The sequence below is a fragment of the Vombatus ursinus genome, unplaced genomic scaffold (assembly GCF_900497805.2).
Source record: "Vombatus ursinus unplaced genomic scaffold, bare-nosed wombat genome assembly UNPS02014863.1, whole genome shotgun sequence".
NCBI lineage: Eukaryota > Metazoa > Chordata > Mammalia > Diprotodontia > Vombatidae > Vombatus > Vombatus ursinus.
In genome coordinates this window covers 32,324,686-32,333,902 of record NW_020954641.1, presented here as the reverse complement: position 1 = coordinate 32,333,902, position 9,217 = coordinate 32,324,686, and the positions used below count along the sequence as shown (strand labels likewise).

The window sequence follows — 9,217 nt, the reverse complement described above, 5'->3', positions numbered from 1 at the left end:
ATTACCCATTTCTGAAGTGAAATAGTGTAACCCTTTGCATTTATATAGCACTTTCTTGCTTTTCAAGGCATCTTCAACTCTGCTTGGATTTTATCCTCATGAAACACCACTGTGAGGAAGGTAAGGAAGGGATTCTTTTCCCCATTTTCTAGGTAAAACCTAGGATATACCAATGTGGCAGTTATAAAGCCTACTTACTAATAATTGGCTTCCTCTTAGTCTAAACAGATTGTGTAGTAGTTGTAAACTGGGTTGTTTAAAGGGAGCATCATGTACTTTTCTCTCCAGAGCCTTTGGTTAAAAATCTCAGTTGGGTTTCAGGTGTGTTGAATGGATAATATTGTTTCACCTATAAATTGAGGTTTGCATCTGTGCTCCACCCAACACCTTATTTTTACCTGGCAAGATGTATATTCTTAAGTAACTAGTAGGACTAAAGTCTCTCAAGTTTGTATTTCTTTAAAATGCTATGAGATTTTCGTTTAGATGGGTATATTGGATTTTTTTCTAATGAGACTCTTCCTTAGCCTAAAGAAAGAGAAGCTCAGAGCTGAACAAAACGGCCTCCACACACCTGTGATCCAACACCGAGAGAGTTACGCATATGTGCTGTTTGGTGTAGAGGAGATTGAATTTCCTTTCTGCCTTAGCCAGGATACTGTCGAAATTCTTCCCCTTGAATGTTAAAGAGGCCATTGGGTCAGAGAATCAATAGAATTTGTCCACTGGCATTAATTAGTAAACTGTGCTAACCAAAGGCAGCATATGCTTGCACAAAAGCTAATTGTCTTCCTAGGCCTTTTTCTAGTTATATTGCTACAGTCAGACTTAAGAACCAACATCTAACTATTTAGTGTCTCAGTCTCTCAGTGGATGAATTTTGCTGCTCTGTCACTTTTTACTAGTATAACTCAATACCAGCATAAGTTACACATAAGCCTTTCTCCCTTTTACCCTTTCTGTCTCCCCAACATGTGACATGTATTTTAATAATTGGTCTCCACTTCATAGGAAAAGAACTGCTATTTTAAATACAGAGCTAAGCATAGAACTTCCTGATCCATTACAGTAAAATGCAGTGAAGGTACAGAAGCACCTGCAAGAATGGACTTCTGTTCATGCTTCCTCTGCAGTAGGGCCTGGGAATCACTCTCCCATTTAACTACAAATGCTGAAATCAAATACTGCTTCTTGCCAGGGGGAAAGGGAGGTAAAGTTCACCTGACAGATTTGGCCCATTAAGAAGGTTGATACATCAATGAGAGATTTTCTTTGTCCTATGGGCTTAGGTCATTCCATCACCCACAGTGATCTCACAGCATACTTATGGAAGAATTTTTAAAGCTGCTTTGCTATAAGAGTAACATCTTTCTTGAGCATTGTGCTACAGTTTTTAAAATAGCCCACTAAGGCAAGGCTTGGGCTATCATTGATTAGCACTATTTTGTTTAGACTAACTTTCTTTCCCTCCTTTTCCTACTTTGCTGGGGCCCATAAGAACCTGTTTGAGAGTAGGATAGGACCCAAAGTATATGGATCTCTCTCATATCAGAGGTAGATTTGGATTTCACTTATGCAGAATTCAGAATGTGACCTGTGGCAGAACTACTGGCATGTGTAACCAGTGTTAGTACATTATCTCTGTGCCTACTAACAGGCTAATAAAGCAAAGCAGTAGAAATACAGGAATTAATATCAAGTCACAGTTCCTCAGACTCCAGAAGGGACCGCACCCAGCCTTGGGCTACTCGGTTGAAACTAGGTCTGTAGCTTAGGAGATCCAGGCCACTTATGGGCTCTTTTGGGATGAGGGGTGTATCTGTTTTGGGGAATGTCTCAGAGATGAGGGGTCCTCCAAATGGTACCGGTGTCCTAGGAAAACAAAAAAATATGATCTGACCTTTGTATGAACCATGACCCGACTTAACCATCATTGACAGACTGTATGGTTTTTGTCGGGGAAGGAGAGGAGATTTCTCTGGTAGCAGAGATGGATTTTGCCCAAGTCGTCCACATGCCAAGAGTCTGTGACTGTCACACAGAATACTGGTCAGAAAGAGACTTGAGTTCTAATCCCATGCTCTGCCACTAATTCATTGTGTGACTTTAGACAAATCACTTTCCTTCTCTGGGATTGGACTGTCCCATCTACAGAAGAAAGAATTAGAATTGCATGGTCTGTAAGGTCCCGTTACCTCCAAGGCACTTTCTAGCTCTAACATTCTTTGTTCTACATACTAAGGCCCTTCTAGATGTGACATTCTTTGGCTCTAGAGTTTTGTTATGTGCAAAACTCACTATCCAGATTATCACAGTGTTTTAATTGGTGGTTAAAATAACTGGCAGATGAAGCGTTGGTGTTTCTGGAATGAACTTAGGAGGGATGGAAAAGAAGCCTTTCCTGCTTCACATTGCTTCTTCTTAGACAAAAATAAACAGAAACCCTGGAGAAGAGAAATGTACTATACATGCAGTCTTTTTCTCCCACTGTTTTTGGGCAGGTAGGAAAATTTCCTGATGAGAAACAAAAAAAAACACTGTTGACTTTTCATGGTGAGCCTACAAATAGCAGGTTTGGGTAGCTCATTCTTCCAGAGCCCCATGTTACTGGCCAGAGACAAATTCTCACCTGATCAGACCTAGCCACAGTAAGATTGAGAGCTGAAAACTAGTGCCCAGAAGAAAGCTTAGAAAGGGAGAGTGTGCTTTGGCCTGTGCTTCTACTTTAAACGCAGCAATGTGATTGCTCACAGCCGTAAGCTTAGAGATTTCCGTCCTAAGCACTGGGAGTTAGATCTGGGTATTGACTGTCTGTTTAGAGTTTTAAATAGAAGAGCAGACAGAGCAGTGAAGGCAGCACTTTGTAGAGTAGATGTTTGACGTTTGTTGAGGTGGGCAGGTCACATCCTGTGTTAAAGAAGCCATGTCACCTGTCTTCCGTTCCCCCCCCAAAATGTCACAGGTGAGCACCGCACCATGATGCCAGCTTGGGTTTGGTCATGGTATATGACATCCTCGTAGCTGGGGAAATGGAAGAAGGAGGAAGGGAGGAGCTGAACCACTCCTCATTGTCCCAGCTTAAAAGGTAGCCAAACTAAAGCCCCCTTTTCCTCAGACTCTGGCTCATCCTTCTGGGACAGCTCATGCTCAGGAAGCAAAACACCATCCCTAGATAACCTACCCAACATATACTACATGAGCTATAACTTAAACAAGAACATAGTGATCTCCTTTATGTATAAGGTATTTTTGTTAGTACTTGGGGGGAAAGATGAGTAAGACATGGCACCTTGACTGTAAGGAGAGATAAGACATGGGCATGCATCAGGACAGTACATGATAGGAGACATAAAAGCAAGTGCCAAAGAAAAAATGCCTTAGGCTGGGGGAATTTGGGAATCTTTGATAAGGTTATAGATTTGAGAACTGAAGTGTCCTTAGAGGTCATTTAAGCCATGGCCCTCATTTTACATTTCACAGAGGAAGGGGCATTTAACCAGGGCCTTGAAAGATGGGCAGGATTTCAGTAGGCATAGATGGAGGGAAAGTAGAGAACAAGGACACTCCAAGTGAAGGGAACAGTAGCAAAAGCGAGGCAAAAAAGTGCTGGAGGTGTCCTCATGGAACAAGGGAGCTTCTAGTTGAGTGAATGAAACATGTACTAAGAGCTTACTTATGTGCAAAGCACTGAGGGTTCAGATAGAAAAGTAAGCCAGTATTTGCTCTCCAGGAGCTCACATTCTAATGGGAGAGAGAACACATGGGGAAGGTTTTGGCTGTGAGACAGATGCAGAAGTCCCATGGTCTGTAGGGTACAGCAGTGAAGTATGTTTTTTAATTTGGCTAATGTATAGAATAAAGAATAGTGATGATAGGCTAGAAAGATTATGTACTGGAATTTAGACCTGGAAAGGACATTTTTAGATCTAGTCTAACCTCCTTTTACAAAGGAGGAATTTAATATCACAGTTGGAAAATCCCAGACTGGGACTGGAGTTTGGGTTTAATCTGAGGCTAGGGTTGAGTCAGTCTTTGACCAGCTTAGGAAGTTATCCTGTGGCTATAGTCAGGACTCAAGCTGGAGATGGCAAATGAAACAACCCCAAGGAATAGGGACATTTTATCCTGCCCTCATTAGGTATACATCCCGACTTCCTCTAAACTACTTGGTTACAGACATATCCATCCTTACTTGTTGAAATTCCTGTAGTCTGAGGGCCAGGGTGTGTGGTTTAGGGGATCCTTGTAATAGTCCTTGTATCCATCTTTATAGTCGATGAACTCTTGCCATGGAGACTGGTAACCCTTGGGGATGGCTGTGTGATTGAACTTCTCTGGTGGGATGCCTGTCAGGGGCTTAGAATACCCTGTGAGGGATAATGGTAGGTTGTGAGAGGTTAGCTTAAAGATGGAGAGACAGGGGGAGTGAGAAACTCCTCTTCCTTTTCTTATTTCCTCCACTGGGGGGCCAGAGTTCTTGACCATGCTCTGTCCCCAGTTAGCCCTGGGATCTCTATCAGGTTACTTCATCTTTAAAATGGAGATAATTATTCCAAAAGTTTTTCCCTGCCTGATGATTGAAGTGTCCCAAGGGAAGATAATTACTGTCATATGAAGAGTCCTGTATCTATTGACCTTCAGTCAATGATTTATTCATGTGTACTCCCTCCACTGACACAAATCACAAACTCTCCGTGTTAGTAGATGACTGTGACCAAAAGAAATGAATCATCTCTGGTGACTAGCCTTTCTATACCTTTCTGCTACCCTAGCCTTTGAAAGACCTGGGTCCTTTCCACAAGGCAGTGAAGCATTGGAGGACTTTGATATAGCGCTCCACAGATGCCAGATTGTTCTATGCAAATGTACCCATGTCTGCCTAGATGTAGCTCTTAGCATAATCTAGTGGAGATTGCTAAACCCCTCCCTCCAGTAGCTGCGCTTTGTTTTGTTCTCGTTTTACAGAGAGGAAATGAAGCCCAGACAGAACAAGTGATTAGCCCGAGGCCTCTCATCAGGGAAGTGTCAGGATTTGAGCCCACAGCCCAATGCCAGGGGCCAGAGGAACAGTGAGTCACACGATGGGAGGACCCCAGGCCTAAGAGAAAAGTTCGTAAAAAGGCCAAATCACAGCCCAGGGGAAGTTACAGAAGCAGAATTAGTCACAGTTGGAAGGAAACTCTGCACATCTAGCCCCAGCCTCCTTCCCCACTCAGGGATCCTCTTCAACATCCTTGTCCAGCCTTTCCTTGGACACGTCCCAGGGAAAGGAAGTTTATGAGGTGATCTTTCTGCATTTCCTCTGACTTCCTCAATCCCATCCCATGTCTTCTAGGAGAGATGGCCCAAGCCTTCCCCAGTGTGGAAGTGAACAGAGCAGTCACAAACTAGTGGGCAAAGGGCAGATAGCCTACAAAGAGCGCAGTCCCTCACTTGTCTCCTACTGAACAGAATGCCTTCTTCCCCTGTATCACACGTATTCCCCCCCCCATTTTTTAAAATCCATTTTACCATTAAGAACTCCCTCTGCTCCAGAGTAAAGTTCCTCTGACACTCACCCTCAAACACGCTCCCTCATGTTACATGTTACATGTTGTTACACTCCCTCCAACCTCCCAGAGAAATTGCCAACTCACCCGAGGCCAGGGCACTGGGACTAGGAGCCCTTCCTGGGGGTAGTTCCTGACTTCTCATCTCAGACCCAGGAGGTGGGGTAGGGAAAATTTGGATCTCCGTTCTGTAGTTCTCCTTCCCGTCTGGGCCACTGGCAGTCTGAGCACAGGACAGGACCCCTGAGGGAGCTGGCCAAGCTCCCTCTACTCCCACTCCCACCCTCAGAGGTTAGCCCTGGTTTCCCAGAGTTTGGAGTCCTTTTCTCTAGAGACAAGCTCTACTCACAGCCAACTCTTCTGGTGGTCCTCCTGATGACGTGGTTCCCAGGTCACTTCCTCTATACTCTGAGACTGATCTCTGGCAGAAAGAGATGGGCGTGACTGGGGAAGAATCCTGCCCTTTGGGAGTGCCTTACCTTTCTGCAGGGTCCCATCTTCTTCACTAGCTTCAGTTCCCCAATAAAAAACATTAAGTCTGGGTTTTTTCCTGCCTTCTTCCTTTGCTTCCCTTCTGCCCCCCCCAGTGAATAGCGCTATGTGGGAATCACTGGGTTGTCTTTCTGGAAGCCCTCCTGTCCATCTCCATGCCTTCAGGGAGGTCCACCCCATCTTCTCTGAATTCAGCTCACCAGTGTAGAACTTAGAAAAGTCCACTTGCCCTATGCCCAGTCATAGGATCAGACTATTAGCTAAAAGATGTCAACTGATCCAATCCCTTCTTTATGTAAATGAGGAAACTGAGCCAAGGGAGAAGTATCTTGGGGCAGCCAGGTGGTGCAGTAGATAGAGCGCTGGCCCTGGATTCAGGAGGACCTGAATTCAAATCCAGCCTCAGACACATAACACTTACTAGCTGTGTGACCCTGGGCAAGTCACTTAACCCCCTTGCCTAGCCAAAAAAAAAAAGAGAAGTATCTTGCCAAAAGTCACACAGGTAATAAGTGACTAAACCATGATTTGAACTTGGATGTTCTGATTCCAAATCCAGCATTCTTCCCACTCTTCTGCACAACTTCCTCTGTCTCCCCCTCTCCCAAGGAATCATGGAGTTGGTCCTAGGGTTCTAGGAGGTTATGCTAATGTCAGAACTCTGACAAGTCTTATAAAGCTGGAAAGGCTTTGAAGGCAGATCCAACAACCAACAGTGTCTCTCATCTGAGGACCAACTCAACTAAGTGCAAAGAGGCTCCTTCCCAAAGGGTTGGCCACAAGGTGACTAGAAGACCATCTACTAAGGTGTAGAGGGGTTGTGATCTGTGCTGATGTAAAGAGTACCCACAACAGTAAAATCACAGATCTTTGAATTAGAAGTAAGTAAAGATAAGGACACCAGAAATTAAAAAATCAGAAACCAAGGGAAACGTTAAATATGAAAAAACGAACAGCTGAGAGAGGGGGTCCCAGGGAGAAAAGGGAACAGGTCTTAAGGAAGAGAAGTAATCTTCAGCTTTCACAAAATGGGGCTTGGTGTATAGTGTTTGCTTAATAAATGCTTGTTGATTTGATTTGACGTCCCTGCACCCCAGTCCTTTTCTCTTTTACATGTGAAAGTCTTCATACTTTCAGCTAAGAAAAAAGGCAGACTATGTCCCACCCCTAAGCCATGTGTTTACCTTCAACTGCTGATCTCTGTCACCCTTTAAGTTTTACAAAGGGCACTGTGAAGGATTGATGATCCAAAGACTATTCTTTCCATTCTATAGATGTTGACCCAAGTAAACTCAAGACCACCCAACTAATAAGCATCAGCGCCAGAATTTTAAACCTAGTTTCCTGACTCTAATTCCAGTTCTCCTTCCACTGTAATGAAAGTCTGGGCCCAGTGACCCATCCAGGCTAGAGTCTATGAAACTCCTGACATAATGGAAGAGAGGCTGGTGGGGTCACACTCACCTGTGTCTGCTTGGCTGCATACTCAAAGGTGAACCTCTGTACTCTCTTCTGTCTCTTTTGGAACAGGAGGGAGCCCTTGTTAGAACGGAGAGACAGCTCTTCCACCATGAGGTCCTGAGGAATGCTCACCTTCTTGCCCAGGTCCAGACAAGGGACTGTTAGAAGAAGGCCAAAATCCTGCTATCTTTTGTTGACCATAGTGAGACTGTCATAGTGACACTGTCATGTCACCTGTTACTCCTTGTGACCAAGTTCACTGATTAGGCAGGAGGCAGGGCTCATTCTGAGACCAGTGTCAGGGTGGCCAGTGTTAGGACTCACTGTGAGTTTTGGGTTCATAACTATGTCCTTAGAATTATATTTTGTATGTCAAAGGTACTGCCCCAACATCGTTGAAACCTGTAACCTTTCACTTGACACCAGACTGTGACCGAGGAAACTCTTTACCCACCAGAAACTTGTATTGGGAGCTGACTTCCATCCTCCAAAAGAAAGGGACTTGTTCCTTGGCTTGAGGATAGAAGATTCCTGATGACAGGAACCATATTATGGAGGTATTCAGGGTACTTCCTGGCACACGAAGTGATGTCAATAAAAAAAAAATCTGGTCGCTTCAGCCCCATTTTAAGGGAACTCATTCGGGTCTAAGGTTTACTCCAGAGGACACGACAGGATGAGATTTGTCAACCATGTGGTTCCAAGATTTAGTTCTAGAACATAGGGGTGTTGGGGACATTCTGGGATGGGTCTTACCAGCTTTCCCTTACCTGCTTCCATGAAATCCTGTGCTTTGGCCATTGTTAGTGCCTTCTGCTCCTGGGAGGACTTCTGAGAGAAGAATCCTACAGGCAGGGTCAGGAATTTGGAGACAGTAGCTCAGTCTTCATTGTCCCTTGCTGCCTCCATCACTTGCTTTTCCAGCCTCTCCTGGCTTAAGGATTACCCAGACTAAACCCCGATCCTGTCCTCAGCTCACTCCCCAAGGATTGAATATATCAAGGAGTGCTTTACACACAGTAGGCATTTAATAAATATTTGTGGTGTTATCCAAATGAAGCCTGTGTCTAAGGGCTAGTTGATTTTCCAGGATTCCTAGCCCCAGTGGCTAAGACTAAGCTATTTTCCACTGCCAAAATTCTTGCTTAGGCTTAGGCCCTATATAGGTCTTTGTTGATGGTATTCCTAAATCTGGGAAGAAAGCTCTGTCCTGGCATAGAAATAGAGAGGGTTCCCAGTGGCATGTCACCCTGTGAAGAAAATAATGGATTGAGGGGATGAAATGGGTATCCAGTTAAATTATTTTTCAGTATGTTGAGAAAATCTATTATTACTATTGTGATCTAATAGAAAGAACACTGGACTTGGAGTTAAGATCCACATTGAAATTTTGGCCCTTTACTAGCTCTATGACCACAGGCAAATCCCTTCATCACTTCGAGCCCCAGTTTCCTTATCTCTGAAATGAGGATAAGAGTTGGTACTATTTCATCTCTCTCAGTGGAAGAAGGAATGGTAATAACAGTAACTGACATTTATATAGCACTTTAAAATTTGCGTAGTATGCTTCAGAAATGCTTTTACAGATGAGGAAACCAAGGATCAGAGAGATTAAGTGACTTGCCCCTGGATTGTAATTCTGAATTAGTGAGTAACTGGCAATATCTCTAAGTCCAGTGCTCTCTTTACTACACCTCTCTGCTTAGCTGGTGATT

The 9,217-nt window shown here is 44.1% G+C and overlaps 1 protein-coding gene across 1 annotated transcript; it reads right to left on the bottom strand.

The window, feature by feature from the left end:
* Positions 1-6: 6 nt before the first annotated feature.
* On the bottom strand, positions 7-8,395 carry MYOZ3 (myozenin 3). Its single transcript, XM_027841805.1, has 6 exons — positions 8,273-8,395; positions 7,506-7,660; positions 5,899-5,970; positions 5,637-5,772; positions 4,193-4,367; positions 7-1,872 (listed from the first exon to the last, which is right to left on the bottom strand). Exons 1-6 carry the CDS (start codon positions 8,301-8,303, stop codon positions 1,701-1,703), a joined length of 741 nt encoding a protein of 246 aa, XP_027697606.1. The 5' UTR covers positions 8,304-8,395; the 3' UTR covers positions 7-1,700.
* Between the last annotated feature and the right edge of the window lie 822 nt (positions 8,396-9,217).